This window comes from Acomys minous, assembly GCF_964271855.1.
Source record: "Acomys minous genome assembly, chromosome: 7".
NCBI classification, from domain to species: domain Eukaryota; kingdom Metazoa; phylum Chordata; class Mammalia; order Rodentia; family Muridae; genus Acomys; species Acomys minous.
Genome location: NC_140488.1, coordinates 23,529,087 through 23,551,923, shown reverse-complemented (window position 1 = coordinate 23,551,923; position 22,837 = coordinate 23,529,087). Strand labels below are relative to the sequence as shown.

Genomic DNA, 22,837 nt, shown 5'->3' with positions numbered 1-22,837 from the left:
TCCGAGAGCTCTGCTTCCTCCTCCACTACTGTGGGTATTCATGGCTTTCCTAATGAAGACCCAGGACTTTCTGGGCTTGCTTCCTCAGTTCAAGCTGCACTGCTCTGGCAGAACAGAATACATGTCAAGATGTCTGGAGGTGGGCAACGCTTTCTCTTAGATATCTCATAGAGAAACAGCACCAAGAAAAGGATTGATAGGGCTGGGGAGATGCCTCAGCAGGTAAAATGCTGGACATGCAAGCATGAAGAACCGAGCTTAGATTCCACAACCCAGGCACAAGCTGAGAAAGTGCATCTTGCCTGTAATCTTGGCCTCCAAAAGGAGAGACAAAGAATCCTGCTTTGTTCCATCAGAGCAAGCTGGCCTAGCAGACTCACCACATGGTAGGCGTGGAGTTCAGTGGGGGGAAAAAAACTAGGAAACCTCCCTCAATATCTACTTCTATACACGTACACACGCATATGTTCCCAAAAACATGGAAACAGGCATATATGTATGCATGCCATACTTCCTTTGTGTCTTAATTTTGTCCTATCTGAGCGTTCCATCCCTAATTCTTAACTCTAAGCTACTAGCATGGTCAATCCAACTCCTTGTTTGTCCATCTTCACCTCATGAGTATTCATATTGCTGAGAGTCCGTTCCCCACCTTGATAAAGTCTCGTGTGAGTGTGGCAAATTTTAAACTGAACTCTAGAGTAGCACCCACTGATATGACAGTATGAAGGCTAGCGGTAGGTAGAGGGTTGAGAATTTTCAACCCATAGCTGAGGCTTCTAGGTGACAAAATCGTACTTGTGTCAGAAATTGATTGTGCTTTCCCCTAGAGAAATGGTTAATGTACAGAAGTGAATGTAGGTAGTGTCTCTGAAACCCTTCGTGCTACCCCTACTTACTATCAATGCATTTCTGTTAAAATTGTCCTTGGAAGCATTCACCCCTGCCTCCCTCTAGACATCATTTTAATGAGGAAACGCAGGCTTCAGAACCCTAAATATTTGACTTGGAAATGGGCTCACAGGACACAATTCATTCACGCTGTGACTGCTGTCAACCTAGTTAAACCAGCCTTTCCACCTCTAGTCAATTCTGTGGTCTCACAAGGTTTCATCGAATCCCATTCATGAAGTGCTGTAGAGAAAGGAATGTTTCAAGCTCTCTCTGAAAGAAAGAGGAAGTTGGTGATTTATTTTATAAAGGTTTTATTAGGGGGAAGGTGGTTGGCGCTGGAGATCAAACCCAGTACCTCATAGGATCTAGGCAAGCACTCTGTTACTGAGCTAGATTCTAGTCATATAGTCCAGTAGAGCCGGATGATGTGCGTGTGTGTGTGTGTGTGTGTGTGTGTGCGCGCGCATGCGTGTGAACGTGTATTTATTTTGTAGTACATTTCCATATATCTCCTCTATAAATTTTTTTTTGTTGTTTTTTTTACTTGGTCAGCTCACAATGAAGTTACTTTTATCTGCAGTGGTCTATTGAATACCCACTCTTTTTTTTTCAGGGGGTAGTTCCCCCCCCCGGATTCCATGTATGTGCAAAAATATCAATTAATCATGGCTGGAAAAGGTTCTAAAATGCATTAAAACAAGAGGAATAATGCAAAATGCCTAGGGTCTTCAAACTCTAAAATTGCACAAAAAGCATTCAAAAATTTCCACATGTATCTGATTGTGTCCTTATTTTTTTATGTAATTACACTTTTACACTCAATATTATTCAACATAATGACTTAAAGTGATTGTTCGTTTTCTGAATTTTATAAAACTTAGTAATACTTAGATAATGACAAGCAATACTCATGTATGGTTGGCTGTATTGTTTAGCTAGATTTGCAGGAGGTACAAGTTTAGAACTCTACGCTGCACTCTAATTTTCTTTCTTTCTTTCTTTCTTTCTTTTTTTCTTTTTTTTTGGTTTTTCGAGATAAGGTCTCTCTGTGTAGCCTTGGCCATCCTGGACTCACTTTGTAGTCCAGGCTGGCCTCGAACTCACAGCGATCCGCCTACCTCTGCCTCCCGAGTGCTGAGATTAAAGGCATGTGCCACCACACCCGGCTTCTAATTTTCTATCGAAAGACAATATATGTTCTAGGTTCCAAACAACCATGTTAAAGCCTGCATTTAATAACCAGTACATTGGTTGCTATGTAAGCATTAACTTTTTTCTTAGTATGCTGTCATGGGCCAGGCATGTAACTTAAATTGTTTCTTCATTTTCCAGGGTTCAAAACTATGGATAATAATGGAATACCTAGGTGGAGGTTCAGCATTGGATCTTGTGAGTATTTTAAAATAATTATATATAACATAACACACATACATAAACATATTTAACTCTGTAATTATGTAAACAGTGGCTTTGGGGGAACCTAATGGATTAGGGTAAGGTGATCAATTTTAACTCTGTTTGGGAGGGGCTTCTGTTCTATGTGCACACACTGTAGTACAGATTTGAACATGCTGCAGACAGTCTTACTATACGTAAGAGATACCTCAGTATTTACATACCACAGTAAAATAAAGTCCTGAACTTCAGAGAGTTTGTGCCAATTTTTGCCAGTTTGACAATTGTACACTTCCCTTAATACTGAGTATACTTGGATTAAAAAAATATTATAGGGGACTGAGCAATGGCTCACTAGTTAAGTGCACTGGATGCTCTTCCAAAGGACCCAAGTTTGATTCCAAACACTCACATAGCAGCTCACAACTGTCTCTAATTCCACTTTCAGAGGATCTGGTGCCTTCTGGACTCCACAGGTGCCAGGCCCATAAATAGTACATAGACCTATATGTAAGCAAAAGAAGTATCCACATAAAGTAATAATGAAAAACTTAAAATACATCGAGATAATTCTCACCAACAGTGATCATGAACCAAAGGTTTGAGTCTTTGATAATGTATGTGTCAGTTTTGAGTCTTTGATAATGTATGTGTCAGTTGGGCATGGTGGCACATGCCTGTAATTCCAGCACTCAGGAGACAGAGGCAGGCAGATCTCTCTGAGTTCGAGGCCAGCCTGGTCTACAATGCAAGTCCAGGATAGTCAAGGATAACACAGAGAGACCCTGTCTCAGGGAAAAAACAAAACAAAACAGAAAACAAACCAAAACAACAGAAGAAAACAAACACAAAATAGAAAGAAAGAAAATGTATGTGTCAATACCCTAACATTCCCCCCTCCCCATACAATAGAGTATTTATAGGAAAACAATTAAGTCATGGTAGTGGAGCCCTCAGGAATGGCAATAGCATTTTTGTCAGTCATCTCAGGAGTACTTTCTAGCTCTACTTCTATTATAAGAGGGTACAATGAGAAAGACCATCTGGAAACCAGGAAGCGTGTTCTCAGAGATACCCATCTGCTTAGACTTCCCAACATGCAGAACTGTCAAATCAGTGCTTGCCATGTAGTTTAGCCTGTCTGTGATGCTCTGTTAGAGAGGTGTGGGGTTTTAATGCAGTTGGCCTGTGGATATGGCTTTCTATAGAGGTTTCTCTACCCCTCAGTATGTTTGAAAATGTGCTTGTATTTGGGAGGGGCAGTTAAAATAACTGAAAAGTCTTACTATCATATTTTTTTATTTTGTAAATTATCATTTATTTATTTATTGTGAAGGTGGAGAAGGGATGTGCACAGTCCATGGTGCACATAAGAAAATCAGAGGACAAGTTATGGAAGTATGTTCTCTCCTCCTACCATGTGGGTTGTGGGGCTCAAACTCAGGTTATTGGGCTTGGTGGCAAGTACCTTTACTAACTGAGCCATCTGCTGGCCCATTTTACTAGGGAGACGTTATATTGCTAAAATCTGGTGGTGTGCAGGAAAATAAAGTCATGTTCATGTGGCAAATGCCTCTGAGAAATATGGTTTGTTTTTCCTTCCTAAAGTTGTTGTGATGGTACCAAAGTTGATCCCTCCCTTGAAAACTTACTAACATGCAGTTGTATTTGAAATTCAATATAAATTATAAGATTCAACTTCTTATAGATGAACGGTTGGATTGACATATGGCTGTTTGAGGTTCTACAGCCACCTCTATTCACCAAAGTCTGACTGTGAACAAGGCACACAGACTCTTTTGACTTGAAGATCCTATAGACACTTACACTAAGTTGTTTTGAAGGTCTCTTACATCTTTAATTTTCTGTCTCATGTTGCTGCCACCTCTACATAATAAGACAAATGGCAATTAATATAAACTTAATGAATTAAAATGCTGTCAGTGTCATATCGGTTAAGTCTTGTGACCTTATTGCAGTTCTACTAAATGGTTGCCTAATTCTGAGCATGTTAATCACCCTGTGACTTAATTTCCTCAAATGTTAAATGAAGAAAACGGGTTAGAAATGCCCACTTGTGCTTTACTAGCTAAAAGAAAGGAGCAATGCTGTGATGTAATTATAAAGCATGGAGATAATAAGAAAACATGTTGCTCCTTTTCTGTATATATTCATAGATAGATGAATGCAATCATTTGGGGAATCTCAGAGTTTGCTGTAAAGCAAGAGAAAGCAGGAGGGATGCTGAGCCAAGGGTTTCTCAATTCAAACTGGTGCCTCACTAGTTGAATAACTTAACACTAGGAATTGCGTTATATGTCAGGGCTATACAGTACGCACCCCAAGAGTCTTAATCTTAGGAAGTCATTCCTTCCAGAGAAACAGACTTTGACCATATTAGATGTGATCTTATTGAATGTATTACTTACTGCTTCTTTCTAAAACATTTACAGTGTCTTCTTGCACAAAGGCATACGATGGGGTAGACAGGATAAAGCGTACGAACCACGGACAGAAGTTGGGAACAATATGCTAGTTATAAAAGAAGGCCTCCAGGTAGCATATTGCCTTAGGGACTGGCAGGAAGTGAAAGGAATGTCGGGAAAAATCTGTAAACCCACAAGTGCAGGGTCTTTAAAAGAGCAATTGTCCGTCTTTTGCACATCCTTCCTTTCAAACCTAGGCAGATTATACAAGGCAGGTATGTAGCCCTGGGCAGAGGCTTAGAACACTGCTGAGAAGTTTCAGTTAAGCATTCCAAGGAATGTAGGTCAAGACCTTGACATTATTTCTCCCAAGGTTGTACCTGAAATTTAAAAAGCAAAACTATCTATGCAAAACAAACAGTAAAAACCCTCTTCTAGTCTGTCTGGGTGCCATTCCTTCTTTTTGAAATATCCTTTGTTCTCTTCTTCTTATGACCGACAACACACCCTACAAAGCATGTGCACCATAAGATTTGAGGCCATTTTTGGTATGGTAACGGTTCAAGAAAAAAATTCAACTGCCCTCACCATCCCGTATTCATTTCCCCCACCACAAAATTTTCCTTCCCTTCCCTTTTCAGCTGGCAGCTGAAATTTTACTTCGAATTTTCAAGTAACCCTAAAACATGTCAGGTATAGTAACGGACCATCTAAGAGCCTCTTTGTTGTTCTTACTGAAATGTTTTCAACTTTCTGCATTGGGCAGTGGATTGAGCTATCTATCCCACATTTAGAAATTATTTGAAATAATATTGAGTAGCTTTAAACTGTCCTTGCCCCGTTTCTTAAGCAATCAAGAGTATGTCTCTGGCTCTGCCAATGTCTTATGATAATGTACTAAATTCCAGTCTTAATTTATATAATGTATGCCCTTGAGTCATGCCAGCCAGCAATAAAATAATGTCTCATTTTCACCTTTACAGTCACATTAATGACTAACCTTTTAATTAAAAAAAAATGAGGTGGAAGTTGACAGATTTGAAAGTAAATAGTTAATGTTACCTAGGAAGGGGATCTATTGAATTATAGACATCTCTGGAGTATACGGTATCCCCAGACCTCTCTTAATAGCGAACGGTGAAACCAAAGTACCAGGTCTATTTTAAGCTGTTCAATTTTGACATGAGTGTGCCCTTTATTCGGTATAAATATGGCATTCATGGAAAGATGAACTACACAAGGTGCCAAAGAGCTGGGAATCCCTCCCAGTGTGAGGCAGAATAGGCAATGTTTGACTTGCACCACCTCTTCCCTCCTTCCAGCAAACAGAACACTACCTTGCCTCTGCCTTCTGCTTTCCACCCTTTCCTGTAATAATATTGTACAGTCCACTGTTTGTGCTTTATGAGGTACCAGAATTTTAAAATGACCATTTATTTTAAAGAGAGATTTTTTTTGGGTATTCCATTACAAGTTCTCCTGAAACCTAATGATTGCTTTCCTTGTCTTCCAGTTGGAACGACTGGCTTTGGTACAGGGGTGGGGAAAGAAAGGGAAGTGTGTTACATTTATTCGAAAAATATTATTCCTCCATGATTTGAATTTTTTTTACAATGAGAGTCTGAAGAGTTTAGTTATATTCCTGGCTGAATTTAGATTAGTAGTGTCTGATTGCAAAAAGCAGTTCAGTGTTAATTCGTAGTGAGGGCTCAAAAGCAAAGGCAAAATTCGCATAGCTGATTTCTTTGGGTGTTTTCATTCTCTTTTTTTTATAGTCACTGTGCAACATATGGAACAATGTAAAGTCTTTCTATCAGTCCCCATTGCTCCTGCAGAGAATTTTACTCCTTAAGTGGCAGATTCCCTTTTCCTCATGTGACAACAGCTCTATTATCCTTCACACACATTTGTTAAATCTTGAATGTTACTTTTAGAACCTTCAGAATTTGGAGCTAGTATCTAGGTCAAAATGCTTCCCTGATCTTTCAAGCTAAATCGTTTATTTGTGTGTATGTGGGTGGCTTGCTTGTAGACCAGATATCACATAGCCCAGGCTGTCCTGTAGCTCAAGCTAGCCTCAAACTGTTTACGTGGCCAGAGAGGAATGTAAACGCCTGACCCTCCTGCAAGTTATTTCTCTCCCTTGTTCAAATGTTGGTTTAATGAGCTATTTCAGATAACTAAATGATCCCTATGCTTCAAAACTGCAATTTTGGAATTCTATTTTTTCCCAATTTTTTAAAAGTATATGCATGTACGTGTGTTTTCTCCTTTAAGCTGCGCGCCGGTCCATTTGATGAGTTCCAGATCGCCACCATGCTCAAGGAGATTTTGAAAGGTCTGGACTATCTACATTCTGAGAAGAAAATTCACCGAGACATTAAAGGTATACAACAGTCAAAGAGAAACCTGAGAAAACCAGATACGTTTGGGGGAGACTGAGAGATGTTCATTTTGTTTTGTTTTGTTTTTTGTTTTGCCTCCTAGCTGCCAATGTCTTGCTTTCAGAGCAAGGTGATGTTAAACTGGCTGACTTCGGAGTTGCTGGCCAGCTGACCGATACACAAATTAAAAGAAACACCTTTGTAGGAACTCCATTTTGGATGGCTCCTGAAGTTATTCAACAGTCTGCTTATGACTCTAAAGTAAAGTATCCCCTTTATAGCTGGAATTAATTGGATATATAGCCTCATCACTAAGCTTTTTAGTTTTTCCTTCCTTTTTGCATGCGCTTCTAAAAGAAGAGTTACATCATGTTTTGTTTCTTAATGATAAATTCCATTCGTGTTGGTAACATTTGCACCCTATTTATTTCAATGGCTATTTGTTCCACTCGGGATAAAACCTAGAGCCCTTACAGTGACATATAAGGATCCCTGATCTTGGCCATTGTCTATCTATCCACCCTTATCTTCGACCACTGTCATCTGTACTCTCTTTGCGTCAGCCATCAGGGCCTCATTGTTCCTCAAACACAAGTACCCTTTGGCCTCAAGACTTTTCTCTCCCTTTCCCCTATGTCTGGATATAGCCTTATTCCCCATGAGCTCTCTGCACAAGCATCCCCTGCACAGATATTTCTCTCCCAACCATCCTGCGGAAACATGTAGCTCCTTTCCCTATTTTGGTCATTATTCCCTTATTTGGCTTTTTTCCCACAGAGCTTATCCCATATGACATTATGATATCCATTTAGCTGTCCCTCTTATTAGAATGTAGGGCTCTTCAAGGCAAGGACTTTCATCCGCTTTAACAGTCAAGGAGTGCTGTGCGTGTTGCAAAGTATGAGATTTCAATTTTTAATTCACGAGTTCTATGAACTAAAATGATTATAATGCGCCACATTTCTTGAGATCCGTCAGTACAGGATTTGGGGGGCCAGCATCCTAGAATGGAGCTTCAAGGTGATGAATGGTTTTTGTTATTGCTTCCTTTTTAGGCTGACATTTGGTCTTTGGGGATTACTGCGATTGAACTTGCCAAGGGCGAGCCTCCGAATTCTGACATGCATCCAATGAGAGTTCTGTTTCTTATTCCAAAAAACAACCCACCAACTCTTGTTGGAGACTTCAGTAAGTCTTTCAAGGAGTTTATTGATGCTTGCCTGAATAAAGATCCATCTTTTGTAAGTACAAATTGTTATTGCTACTGTTGGTTTTCTATTGTTCCATCTACTTCTCACAAAGGTGGCTTCTCCTATGGTAGAGACTACAGTGCTTTTTTTCTCCTGTATTTCTGATTCCACTCTGTTCTTCAGCAGATCTTTGCTCTCTTTCCTCCTCCCCTATGCCATCTTTTTAAGTTTCCCCGCTATTTGATCATTTCCTGTTTCAAGGACAAAATTTGGAGAAATAATTTATTTTTATTACTTACTTATTAAAGTGCACATGACCTGTCAGTAATAGAATTGACTTACTATATTATAGTTGTTTTAGTGTTATTAACATGAAACTGCTTTTCACTCCTGGTGATTAGAAATATACAAGTACTGTCTAATATTGCTATAACTATTTTTATGTTGACAGTAAACATTCTAATATTAATGAAATACTGAAAAGAACATACTCCCCAGAGCACTTGTTGCTTATATACAATATGAATTAATGTTTGACAAAAAATAAATGTATACTAAGATGTGGGCAGACAGTGGCAAAAGTAGAGATCCAAAGGATGTACAGATGATAACAAAATTATACCGATTTTGCTCATTTGCATGAATTTTTAAAAACTACAGTCAATGTAATAAAAGTGTCTTAAATTGTTTTGACAATTTTAGATGTTTACATTCTAAGTCCTACTATTCCTGAGAAGGCTTTGCTTACTAGTATGCTGGTGTGTATCCTAACTTCTGTCTACTGCGCTTTAACTTCTGTCTACTGTGCTAAAATGGTGAATTTAATGCAGCTACCTTAAGCCACTTCAAAAAACATAGAACTGTCTTTTTTCTTCTTTAATTTTAATCATCCTCATGTAGATAGACATGATTTTTATAGATTTCAGTTTAATAAGTCAAATGGCATTTTACCACCTATCTTTTTTTTCATTTTTTTCCTTTATTAATTTATTCTTGTTACATCTCAATGGTTATCCCATCCCTTGTATCCTCCCATTCTTCCCTCCCTCCCATTTTCCCCTTATTCCCCTCCCCTATGACTGTTCCTGAGGGGGATTACCTCCCCCTGTATATGTTCATAGGGTATCAAGTCTCTTCTTGGTAACCTGCTGTCCTTCCTCTGAGTGCCCCCAGGTCTCCCCCTCCAGGGGACATGGTCAAAGGTGAGGCACCAGAGTATGTGAGAAAGTCATATCCCACTCTCCACTCTACTGTGGAGAATGCCTATCTTAATCCCAAAGAGCCTCAAAAGAGTCATGCATTCTTTCTTTCTTCTGTGTGTTTGTGCCTTAGCGTCCCACAGCTAAAGAACTTTTGAAACATAAGTTCATTGTGAAAAATTCAAAGAAGACTTCTTATCTGACTGAACTGATCGATCGATTTAAGAGATGGAAGGCAGAAGGGCACAGTGATGATGAATCTGATTCTGAGGCCTCTGACTCGTATGTACACATTCCTGCACGTCTTTTGTTTTTGTTTTTGTAGGCAGTCCATTTTCCTATGCTCTTCCTTTTTTCAACGAGCTCACGTGCTTGCTTTAGACTAGGTTATATGGCATGTTTTGTGGGCTCACTTCAGCCACCGTGGAGTTCCTGTCGTCTGTGGAAAACAGTGGATCGGGAAACATGCTTTGGAAGGGAAAAGCTCTGCTTTGAAATGGTCTTGGTCTAACCCCTAGTGGATACTTGAGTATATTACAAGCTCTTGGAATAGGATTTGATCAAAGGCGTTTTACTCGTCCTCAAGAAGCAAAAGAGCCATGATCTCATATAGTGATGGCCGGCTGCTTGGCCCTTTGGAGAGCTGATCTCATGATCTTTCCTTCTTCCTGGCCATAGACCAAACTGTGATGAGACTTTACCGTGAATTGCTGGACTTATTGACTTAAGTTTGCTCTTTATCCAGTAGAATAGTTAGTCTTAAAAACAAAACAACAAAAACATGGCGGTACTTATGTTACCAGTTCTGCTTCTGTGCGCTTATCTTAATTTCAGTAGGAGAGTCCAAGGGATGCACCAGGACTTAGGCCTCCAAAAAGGCAGCAGTTTATTTCTTCACACAATATTGTCAGGTTCCTGCATATATGAGAAATTGCTCAACACTTAATAAATAAACTATATCACGATAGTTTGTGCTCTGTCTAAGGCTCATTCACCTTACTTTAAAACACACAAGGCCTGCTACTGGAGATGGTGACTTGGGCATGAGAGAATGGCACTATGCACACACATGGCTGTCCACATAGGATTTTGCTGAACATTAAGAGCTCAGAAATGCTGCTATCTTGAGTAAAATAGCGTACCCACCAGAAACTAATATCAGATACTCTGTTGTACACTGACTGTGTAGCCAGTGGCATGGTGAGCTCCTCGGAATCTTCTTGCACTGATTTGGGTGATTTTTTTTTTTTGCCATGCCAAATCACTTAGCATCTTTGCCATTTCTTTAGGGAATCCACCAGCAAGGACAGTAATACTCACCCTGAATGGACTTTCACCACTGTGCGAAAGAAGCCTGATCCAAAGAAACTACAGAATGGGGAAGTATGTTTATGGAGCTTGATTTACTTAGCAGACAAAGTAATATATATATCATCATGTCGTCTTCATATACATGTCATTGTAATATCTTATATGATCATGGCCTTCTGGTAGACTTTTTAAAATGGTGTGATGCTATTTTAGTGTGCAAAACTATGAGAATTTAATTTCCCTGCACGCCTGTCTGTCTCATCATATGTATAATATGTTTTACTTATCACTAATTGTGATCTCATTATACCATAAAAGACATTTAAATGGTCATGGTTATTTTCAACACTCACTCCATGTAGAGATATGTAAACCCAGGGAATCAGATATCTATTGTAATCCTAGACGTTGGGGGACAGCCACTGATGGATGAGAATTTGTGACAGGAAGAAAGCATAGGGACTGGCCTTATCTTCAGTCTTTTGGAGGTGGAATTCAAATTGATTCACATTTGTCAAATCACTAAGGAAAGCATGAGTGATTATTTTAATTTTCTTTGTGTAATCTGCATCATTTCTTCAAAGGAGCAAGATCTTGTGCAAACCTTGAGCTGTTTGTCTATGATAATCACACCTGCATTTGCCGAAGTAAGTGTGGGTTATTTACTATTCCATATCTTCCTCAAGTGGCAGGGCATTTTAAATGTTATAACCATTACTCTTTTTCAGCTTAAACAGCAGGATGAGAATAATCCAAGGCGAAACCAGGCAATTGAAGAACTTGAGAAAAGTATTGCTGTGGCTGAAGCTGCCTGTCCTGGCATCACAGATAAAATGGTGAAGAAATTAATCGAAAAATTTCAAAAGTAAGTTTGAAGTGTCATTTGCAAAATTATGTTAGCGTTTTGGATGTTAATTTACAACGTAACATGGTTATTTTGATGCAGTCATTTACTACGTTTTTTTTCCTACAAAATCACTTTTTAATAGTTGTATGCTTGGAGCTGGAGAGATGGCTCAGAGGTTAAGAGCACTGACTGTTCTTCCAGAGGTCCTGAGTTCAATTCCCAGCAACCACATGATGGTTCACAACCATCTATAATGTGATCTGATGCCCTCTTCTGGCCTGCAGGTGTATGTGCAAGCACAACACTGTATACATAATAATAAATAAATCTTTAAAAATAAAGTTGTATGCTTGAAAACAGATTTGTTTCTTGCAGAAAGAGAGGTAGGGACCAACTGTGAGTGTGCATGTCTGGTATATACATGTATGCACATGGGTATATGTGTATAAGTTCTCTCACACATGGGCCAGTGTAGGAAAGAGGTCAACACTGGATTTGTTCCCTTATTACCCTCCACCTTATTTTTTTTGAGTCAGGGTCTCTCAATGAAGCCAGAGTTTGCCCTTTGAGCTAGGCAAACTTTCCAGTGACCCCCTGGAATATTTTTCTCTGCCCTCCAATAAGGAAGTAAGTGAAGTGGGCCTAGTCACACCTGACCAGAATTCGGGTGCTAGGGATCTGAATTCTTACACTTGCACTTGCACTTCAAGCATGTTCCTCTCTGAGCTACTTCCCTGGTCCAGCATGAGGCTTTGGAATGACTGCATTCAGACTTGGGAAAGTAATTTTTGTACTGAACCAAACAGCCATGTGTTGCCCTGTTAAGATGAAAAGAGACAAAAGGTCACTGACTGTGTTCTTATATGGGCACATGTAACACTACACATCTTTCCGTTCTTAAGAATCCTCTTAGCATTTGCAGGAACACCACTATTCTGATAATTTCCAATAGCAAAGTTTCCACATTTAAACCCTTATGAAATGCTGATTAGTCAGTAACAGATCCTTCTGTTTGCATTTAGTTTCCCGTCTTGTCTCCTATTGGTTTGGTTTTTGTTCAAAAAGTTCTTGATCTGAAATTTCTTAAACAGGAGTTTTGTATGCATACATATCCATTACCTTAAGTGAGTTCAAACATGATTGAACAGATTTTAACTTTAAACCCATTATATTTCTTCTTGTCCCTTCTTTAGATTTCCTAGGCCCACTGAGCTCCAGGTGAAACTAAAAATGTGGCCTATAAAATCCTTAATTAATCCATCCAATAAAAGCCTACTGGGGACTCTGGAGCTAAACCATTCTTAAAACCCCCTGGTTCTAATAGAATCCCCCCATATCTTTTCTTATTTACAAACAAATCCATTGCAAGCTGTGAAATGAGATGCTGAGGAATTTTTGCCCTTTTGTATCTTTTAACATCTATCTGTGTAAGATTCAATAGAAAGAATGTGTCTCCTTCATTAATTGTAGAGTTCATGAGTGAGAAAAATAGATGACTTGTATAATTATATATTGATTTATACTTTTCTTAATTGCATAGGTGTTCTGCAGACGAATCCTCCTAAGAAATTTGTTGTCGTTATTGTTGGCTTGTGTTTCATATGGACCCAGAGAAACCCACCAAAGCTATGTCAACCTTAATAATGCTTATTAACTCATGAGCTCCATGTGCCTTTTGGATCTTTGCGACATTGAAAATTTAGAAGAAGCTATTCAGCTATCTTGTGATGGTGGCTATCATTTTGTATTTTAAAGAGGTTATTTTGTAAGGAATAATTTTAATACTATAGTTTTGCCTGTATTGTAGTAAATGTTGAGATACAGTTTTCTGATTTTAGGTACCATTATTTCTTATGTTACTGGAAGATATGTTGTTTGGTTTGGAATCTTCAGTTAACTGTACACTCATACAGGCCTTTCAATGTCATCCTAATTAATTATCAAACATTTGTAAGTCATCAAGCTTCACAAAGTATCCTTTTTTCCCCCACACAGGGATATTCTAAAAATGACGATTTGTAGTGGGGTAGAAATAAGGAATGCCTTCTTAAAACAAGTGTTTTTAAGAAGCTCTTGGAAAAAAAAACACCTAGAAAAGTATTGATGTTCCTAACAAGTTATTCTGAATTCCAGGCAGCTCCATGTTTATCACATTCAAGAACCTTGTCTTTGACGCATTTCCAGGCAATACGTAGCAGCAGAAGTACCTTTTGGTGGATTTATCTTCTCTTTCAGATGGAAGAATGAATTAATGCTTATTTGGCATGGTTAGACATTTAAAGTAATCTCCTATACCCAAGGATGGGGGTCTGGTTAGATTGGAGGTGTTAGTTTTGCTTTGATGAGCTCAAATCACATTTTACATGTTTGGATTTTAGAAAACTTTTAACAACCTTTTTGTCTTGGGACTAAATACCTGATCAATGGATGTAAACATAACTTCCCACCAGCATCTTTTGCCATGGTAATGCATTTTCATAGAAACTATTTATCCATTTTGCTTTATAATTATCCACACATAAGCACAGTGTGTTCAGTTTTGAAAGGGTATTTGAATGAACTTTGACCAGTGCATATGAAAATGCCATAGGGCAGAATAATTTCTCTTCATGCAACGGCAACATAGACTGTACAGTTAATTTTCAGTTCTATTTATGGTACGGTTAAGTGGGTAATATCCTTTTTTTTTTCTTAGCCATATAGATATATAATGCTTGCCTAAGTGCTGAACTGGGGCCATAGTTTTGTAGTTTTAGAGTTGTTGGTACTGATTAATTTCAACAGCTAAGATTTTAATGTTTTTATCTGCATATTTGATTTTTGCACAAAACATTTTTTAAAATACCTGAATAACTGCCAAATATTAAAAGAAAGATGTACAAGTAAACAATACAACTCTTAGCTGAAGTGACCATTGCATCCCTTCTTTTAAAAGAGAAGTACCAACACTTGAGAAGGTGTGATATCATACGCCAAGAGCATTCTTTTCATTGGTGCCTATACGTGATTTGAATTGATTGTATTTCGAAGTAATGATTTGGTTAGATTTTTCATCTGCTTTGTAACTGAAACTCAATTAGGTCGATTACATTCATATTTTTGTAAAAAATAAAATCAACGAGTTCATAAATGGATTGTGTAAAACCTTGCCACACAACTGCATCTCAAATACAACCTGTATTGCTTAATCAATATAGCCTTAGCCCTGTAGAGTGTTTCTAGGTGAAGCATATATTAGTGTTTGGGGATTTTAAAAATAAATATTTAAATTTTATGATCCTTGATGACTGCTTTCTTTTTTTAACACATTTTTGTTGAAAAATCAAATAAGTCATATTACATCTCATTTTCTATCCCATCCCATGCATCCTCCCATTCCTCCCTCTCTCCCACTTTCACCCCAATCCCCCTTCCCTATGACTGTGACTGAGGGGGACCTCCTCCCCCTGAATATGGTGCTAGAGTATCAAGTCTCTTCTTGGTAGTCCGCTATCCTTCCTTCGAGATGACTGCTTTCTTGAAGGTGGATCTGATATGTTCTAACCGTTTTTAAAAGATTTCTCCTTTACTACTTTTTTAAAAAATTAGAACATGACCAAGGTTCCATTGAAACTAAAAGTTACTAAGAATTGACTCTATTTATTGCTGAACATGTATATCATGATGTCTTCCTCCTACCTTAACAAAATTAGTAATAGCTCTTTTAAAACAGTGTCTTCAGACAACCCATTACTATTACTAATTACTATTACTAATTACTATTTTAATAAAAGATCACATACTGACTTGAATTTTATAGTTCTCAAGGAAAGTATACATTTAGCAAAAGTTTTCAAAAATGATGAGTGTACGTGCATTCAGTTAAATCACCATGCGCGTACCGTGTTTTAAAGGAGTCAAATTGAGCATAACACTGTGGTACATCACTGTAGCCCCAGCACACAGGAGGCTGAGGCAAGAGTAGCATGAGTTGGAGCCCAGCTTCTGCTCCTTGAGAAACTAAAAAAACAACAACCACACAAGAGACTGTTGGTTCACTGTCAGAACGTGATGTCTATGCTGTCACTTTTCATGTCAGCTACCTGTCATTGTCACTTCTCACCTGTGCCCATACATTTTTTTCCTCGACTCTGTCCTTTTCCCAGTCTCTAAATATCCTGTTAAATATAGGCCAGAATCAACTACTTCTGTGTTTTATTAAAGTAAAAAGAAGGCCATATGTATAACTTCTTGAGTGAATTTTCCATTAGTCTTTATTAAAGTAGCGCCTCATATCCTTGCCTACATGCATGCAACCAAGCCATGGCAAAAATAAGTTCTGGGAGGAGAAATTAATAAACAACTTTGCTTTGTGAACATTGATGCCACCTTATATAATAAGTACTTAAGAAAAGAGAAATTAGAAGTCAAACACCATAATAGCCTCATCGAGCGCACATCTGGCTTGAGAAATAGGTCTTATCCATTAATGCCCTGCACTGAGAATTCTGTTAAATCCTCGGTAAATTCTAAACATGTTCTGCTGAGAGGATTTATGCCACTCACCTATGTACATGTTATAAAAATTGACATTCGTAGTATATAACAAAATTGGTCACTGGGTCCCAAACAAGTCACAAGGAAAGAAACCATTGTTTAGCATACGTAAACACAAAAATAACCAACGTATTCATGGACTACTAAAACACAACGTGCTAGTAGAAGCCAGTCTCATGCACCAACCCATATCCTTATTATTCTTCAGCGTTGAAGAATGGATCTTCATTTAAAATGTCTGCACAAAGAAATGTAGAATGGTGTGACACATACTTCCCTCACACTACCGTAGCACTGGGGAGGAGATCGTGTGTTCCAGAGTCTGTTCAGAGGAAATAAATGAGTGAAGCTCCCAGAATCAGGCAGCAGCCCAATCTTTCGTACCATCTTATCATCAGTTAAGATGATGAAGGAAAACGTGTGTCAAAAGGTTTTTACATCTAACCGAAGATGGTAATGTGGCCCTAGACCGGGACCATTCAGAGCTCATGTTCTTTTAAGCTAAGAAATAATTGCACGGCTTTAGCAAAGTCCTATCATCAGCACCTGGTGTGGTGAAACAAATATCTTCCTCCTCTTCATCTAGCTGCAGACTGCCAGAAGACAAGCGGATTCGGGCCCTAGGTGACTTTGTCCCTTTGCCATACAAAGGGTAGTAGTCTGGTTTAAGAATTTCTGATTCCGAGTCACTGGACTCACTAGCTACATACCTTTCTGCTGAGCTCTGATCCATTAGAACTGCTGGGAACTCCTGCTCTTCAAATGTACATGTAAACAGATCTGTTTTACGAGTCAGAGCAGGACAAGGCCCTAAAGGTCTAAATTCTGACCCAAAAGGAAAACGCATAGTTTTCATGTCTGATTGGCTCTGAGATCGTTTAGGAGTTTGCTCTTGGAGGTTATGAGCAAATGCATCATCTAAATGCAGGTCTTCCTCTTCCAGGTCTACACTGGTACTACCCCTACCACTAGTTCTAGCCATAGCTTCTTGGAGTTCTTGAAGGTCTTGCTGTAGGCTTTTTATCCTCATATTCCTTGGGCTCCTTTTGGCCGGCTTTATTGCACTGGGTTTTACATAGATGTCTGGCCTCAGACTTTGCTCAGCCATGACTGGAGACCGCCTGGGTACCTGGGGTGGCTTGTCCACATAAAAAAAGACTTGGGGAGGCGTAATATCAACCTGCTGACCAGTACAAGGAATATAGGGCACATCGGTGTATGTTAGCTGCCTTGCTGGACTTGCTTTGCTTGTGAAACAAGGAGATGTGCTGATGTGGTTAGAGTTTGTTTGGAAGGAGCTTAGAGGACTCCGTTCCTCAAAGAAATCTATGGGATCGGGGTCCGTGGTAAAGACAGGGTCTGCATAAATAAAGGTGAAAGAGGAACTGCTTTGGGATGGATGAAGCGATGTGGGGTCTGCCTCTGGTTTGGAACGCTCCAGCTCAGCTGCAAATGTCACCTCAACTGCAGAGTTCCTCCTTCTACTACTGTCCAGCGTAGGCTCCGATGCATGTACTCCGTTCACATTTCGGTAGTATCCGCTGCCATATGTAAGTCTCAGATCTTCCACCTTGAAAAAGAAGACACATTGATGTCAGATGACAAAGCGAGTCAGCTGGACTTGGCAAGGATCTTCATATATTACGAAAGGCTGACTTCAGAAAGTCATTTAAATCTATGATCTACTCCACAGATGATAAATGTATACCATATCCCAAGCTGTATGTTAGAGAGCACATGCAGCATTCTTCATTCTTGAGGACATCCCATTTCTAGACTCCACATTTTAGGTGTCTTTCAGGTACCATTAGTACTCCAAGCCATTCAGTTTGGTAGCTATATCAATGAAGTAGGAATCCTGCTCCTGTCTGCCTCTGACTAGCTGTGTGGACCTTCGTCACCACAGTCGAATTGTTCCTACACCAGCCTCCTCCATAGTCTCCATTAAAAAAAGGAAAGAGTATACATAAAAAAGTGTAAAAGAAAGCTGTCACTGGCCTTGGAGATTCCTACTTTAGATGGCCCCTTTTATTGGTCTATCTCTCATACCTTTTGGATAAAAATCATCTGTGATTTTCATGGAGGCATGGGAGTTTATGACACCTACAATTTACTTTTGTAGAGAGTGCCAAAGAAGAGTGATCAACAAAATTCCTGATTGAAGTCTCAAATGAGGCCATCATCCTACAGTTCCAGGGGCACAACAGTATCCTGAAATTGTGTTATAAAAGTAATCAGCAACACCATACATCTTTCCCAAAGCTTTATAGTTTCCACTGATGAAATAACAGACTTTTAATTTTAAAATTATGAAGCCATAGAAATGAATCAGTGTCTGATTTTTTTTTCAAGATGTTAATAGCACAGAATGCAATTTGGAAGTACACCGGGAGTTTACAATGTACATGGTGCACATCAGTTATAGTTTAGTAAATGGCTATTAGTAGGAATGCCTGTGCCAACAGACCTCTCCAAGCGGCTAACCTCGCATGGAAGTGACCTTGATACACACTGGGTGGTTCTGGCAAAATCAAGTCTTGGAAGCATTTGGACACTGGATGCCTTATACTTATCTAACGAAGAAGGGCTTTTCAGAAACCTTACTTGTTTTGACACATCAGAGAGAATGTCTGGTGATGACCTGCACTGCCGTTCATGATACTGAGATGGATACTGTTTCCTGAAATCGCCAAACAGAGAGTCATTGAAATGCTCATTATGCAAATCATAGAACACATAGAAATCTCTAAATTCAATTTCCAATCAGCATGAGAAGAGAGAAGTCAAAGTATGCACCTTTCGAATGGCAGGCTCTTCAACCTCCCCTTTTTCCCATATTCCAAAAGTTGCCTTTGAGTTCTTCCACTATTATAAAGAAGAGACAAAAATCATTAATTCCATCCTAAACTTATATACTCCTAAAACATGAAAGCCTCATCTTTGTTGGAAACCTAAAGTGTCTGGATGAACGCCATATCATATTACAGTTACTTATGTGGACACCAAGAATATAGCAACTTCAACTATTAAAAACCTAGGCTTCATTTTTAAAAACCCTGTAAAACTATTGACTGACTCGTACTGATATGCTAGTTGTAATGAGACTGTTTACTTAGATTCCCAACCCAAGAGAGACACAAGGCAGCTAACTAAACACTAGAAAAGATTGCTGCTGTTAAGCTTATACCAGTAAAGAAATTGAGCAGACTGCTGGAAGAAACAAAAATGTAGAAATCACAGTAGTAATAAAAATTCCAAAGTCTGGGCCAAAGTATGGGGCCTGACACACCTCCTCCACCCTAAGGCCATCATAGACCTATGGCTGCCTGCAGAGGATAAAAAAGAAGGCTTATGGGAACTGAGGACATTAAGAAAGCACAGAACATGCTCAATATCATCTGTTTAAGAAGACAAGAAATCATAGAGCACACTTTGGAAACATTCCATCAGAAACACATCTGCATTTTTTTTAATTTCTCTAGTCTTACAAGGGCAGGTTTCCACAGTCTGAAAAATCCCTTATGTGGAAGCATTTGATTAGAGTTGTTTTGGTGTTCCTTAGACTTTTGTAAACTTCTTCCAATCGAGTTGGAGGTTAGTTGTTCAACTGGAAACAAGATCTTACTTCTACCTCACTTCAGCTCCTCTAAGGTGTGTGAGCTGGACTGAGACAGCCTCAGTGCAGGATTGCTCCATCTTTTTAACCCTTTGGCTTCCTCTGGTGTTTTCTCATTCTATCGTTACCTAAATGCTATTAATGGAGGCTGTTGAGCTGTCCTTCCATGACTTGCATATAAGCTGCTTTTAAGGTAGGCAGTAAGTTTGTTGAACACATTTTTTTCAAACACCCTGTCTCCCTACCTCCTCGCTGTAATTCTGATCTAACCCCTTTGTTTAGTAAATACCAACTTAATGCAATGTGCCAAGAACAAACAGTAAGGACTATTTATAATCTGTATATGATTTAAGTGGATTCTTTGTTGCTCCTGGAATTCAGACTCCTCCCACTGCCTCCCATGTTATTGAAAAGAGGCAGTGTGCATGGTCTTCCTACGTGTGGTGTATAATTACCTGTAACGGAAACTGGAACCCTTGCTGCAGAGTAGTGTTTTGGGCTTCGATTTGGGCTCTTCAGAAAGCCTAAAGAAAGCATGGTACTCCACACAAGTCTTCCAGAAAGCCTTGCACGCATCTCGGCTGGCCATGGTGAACTCCAAAGTGTCTTTGCACAACACCTGTATAAACCATTTTCTATGAAGCATAACACCCTGCTAGAATACCAGGTCTCTTGCTGCCTTCTACAGTGTCAGCCCAGTAGCACATGCAGCATCGAAATTTCTGTTGGCTCCCCAAAGGCTCCACAGCCACTAAAATCGAATGACTGGCGACCTTCCAAAGTCCAGACAGGGCCTTCACTCTTATACCAAGCCTTGTCTAAGAAGCCAGGCTTACTTTACAGCCCCCCCTCCCACCTTACATGCCTCTTTGCTGCCAGAAAAAAATTTTTATGAAGTTGTAAGTTAGGTTAAAATAAATATCAAATGCTTCTTTTCAAAGTGGAAAGAAATTATAAATTACCAACAGGAAAGGGGAGATGGGATCTCCGTCCCTCATGTAAGGAGAATTGCATGTACACAAATGTTTTCAGTGTCCCAGTTATAAATACACCTTCCTCTATATACTCACTCATTCTGCAGTGCTTTGGTTTTCTCTCTTGGCATCGTCCATGTTTTAATGTGTCCTAAGGGAACTTGGATTTACAGTTCTAAAGTACAAGCTCTTCTCATCCTGAGTCATCATATACCCTCATTGGCCCAAGGCTCTATGGCGTGCTCCCAACACTCTTTCTAACAGCCCCACAGCTCACTGAGCTGACTGCCCACCTCTCTCATTCCTTTTCAGGTTTCTACATGCAACCCCTGAGGCTACCCATAAGGTTCACACGAGGTCTGGCCCATGAGCTAGTCAAATAAACACCTTTACATAATACCAAGACCCAGGCAATATCATCCAAACTGGATCTTCTATAGGCCTAAAATAGTGATACATGTAGTTTTCCACTTCATGGCCAGTCATTTAAAAATCTTTTCTAACACCCTCTTTCTTACCTCATGCAGTGAAAAGTCACCTAAGAATTACCCATTTTGCTTATATGAACACCAACATCCCATAGTCTCCTAAGTCTAAGCATGTTGTTGATGTTCAATAATTTTTTCTTAAGGGAAGTTAGTGAAGATTCTTTGTAAAAAAAAAAAAAAAACCGAAGCTATCAAAGAAATGTTTCTGTAGTTCGAAACCTGTAACCTCCATTTGACTCATCAGATTCCTCAAAAAAGCTATTCACAGAGACCTGCCTTTCAGCCCAGCTGCTTCATTTTTCTATAATATCATTTAGTCTGAAGTGCAAATAAGATGCCATAGTGCTTTGCCTTTAGTTAAAGTATGATTAGATTTTTCCCTAGTTTATATAGAGGACAAAGAAGGGGCCGATCACATCTCAGGGCCAGGCACCCTTTCACCATTTATTTCCAAGTCATTTCTTGAGCAATTATGGAATCCCAAGTGAACAGAAATGTAATTTATTAGAAACATACTCACCAAAATATTAGCATGAAGTTTGATGAGAAAATGCTTTCTCTTAAAACTCAGCTTGCGAATCTTAGCCCAGTTGAAAGTGTTAATCTTTGTATTTCCCTATAATGAAATGCGCGATCAGTTTCAGAATAGGCCAGCATGAGTCAGGGTGTGCCACAGTAGAAATATGATGAAAAATATCCTCATGGATACGGTCATCGGAGCCTCTCCATTACCCATAACGACCTGGGAAAGCAAGCAGAGGCTGCCCCAAAGCTCTGCACTTCCTCCAGCATAGGAACAAGGAGTATCAGGGAGACTTTTCTACCAGCACAGTGACACTGTGGTAGAATGGATTGTTATAGCAGCTCCTGCAATCTCAACCCTCCCTGTTTCCACATCCAAGTGCTAAAAGGAACGGCCCATTCATTCCGCTGCCCCGTTTACTCACGCACCTTCGGTACTTCCTCACTGGCCACATCAAGTCTGGCTTGGGTTCAGCTGCTCACTATACAGCCATCTATCTCTCCTGCTGCCTGTTACTCCAAACCTCAGGCTAAATCTGTACCTTCACTCATGTGCTCGCCTCCTTCTCCTGCCACAGATGCCATGTGCATCACCGAACTTCCTACCAGTGATGAGAACACTCTCTGCAGGACATTCTGCTGTCATTCTACTCCATTTCTAGCTCCTCTAAACACGTTGTTGTTGTTATTGTTTTAAGCACACCAGGAAAATCAACATTGTTTAGAGGAGCTAGGGGGAAGAAAGATAATAGGAGACAATGGACCCTCAAGTTGATTTCTAACTTGAAATACAAAATCCCAGGAAAACAATGGTCTGGTAAGCAGCAACTCTTGCTGGCAGGATTCACCATTAATTCTCTACCAGCTGGCACCAGTCACCTCTAGTGGAAAGTGTAATGAGTAAGGGAGGGCACATCACAGTTCAGTCCACTTCGGGTGACTCTTAACAATCTGGAAAGCACAGTGATCTAAGGTTTCTGGATGTTTGAATCTACAGTCTGGGAGTCCCTCTGAGCTTTTTGACTTTATCACTTTACCACCACCCCAGCCTGGTT

At 39.5% G+C, this 22,837-nt stretch overlaps 2 protein-coding genes across 2 annotated transcripts in view; one reads left to right on the top strand and one right to left on the bottom strand.

Annotated features, from left to right (window-relative positions):
* STK26 (serine/threonine kinase 26) overlaps window positions 1-14,928 on the top strand; it is a 51,758-nt gene extending 36,830 nt beyond the window's left edge. Inside the window, exons 4-12 of the mRNA XM_084789818.1 lie at window positions 2,227-2,283; window positions 6,993-7,101; window positions 7,203-7,360; window positions 8,155-8,340; window positions 9,622-9,770; window positions 10,778-10,871; window positions 11,384-11,446; window positions 11,528-11,664; window positions 13,187-14,928. Coding sequence (XP_084645944.1) covers window positions 2,227-2,283; window positions 6,993-7,101; window positions 7,203-7,360; window positions 8,155-8,340; window positions 9,622-9,770; window positions 10,778-10,871; window positions 11,384-11,446; window positions 11,528-11,664; window positions 13,187-13,211 — 978 coding nt within the window. The 3' untranslated portion in view covers window positions 13,212-14,928. The remainder of the gene's footprint in view (window positions 1-2,226; window positions 2,284-6,992; window positions 7,102-7,202; window positions 7,361-8,154; window positions 8,341-9,621; window positions 9,771-10,777; window positions 10,872-11,383; window positions 11,447-11,527; window positions 11,665-13,186) is intronic.
* A 962-nt stretch (window positions 14,929-15,890) lies between these two features.
* Window positions 15,891-22,837, bottom strand: part of FRMD7 (FERM domain containing 7) — a 48,501-nt gene continuing 41,554 nt past the window's right edge. Inside the window, exons 8-12 of the mRNA XM_084789523.1 lie at window positions 21,781-21,876; window positions 20,254-20,417; window positions 18,979-19,047; window positions 18,787-18,862; window positions 15,891-17,752 (exon numbers count right to left, since the gene is read on the bottom strand). Coding sequence (XP_084645649.1) covers window positions 16,679-17,752; window positions 18,787-18,862; window positions 18,979-19,047; window positions 20,254-20,417; window positions 21,781-21,876 — 1,479 coding nt within the window. The 3' untranslated portion in view covers window positions 15,891-16,678. The remainder of the gene's footprint in view (window positions 17,753-18,786; window positions 18,863-18,978; window positions 19,048-20,253; window positions 20,418-21,780; window positions 21,877-22,837) is intronic.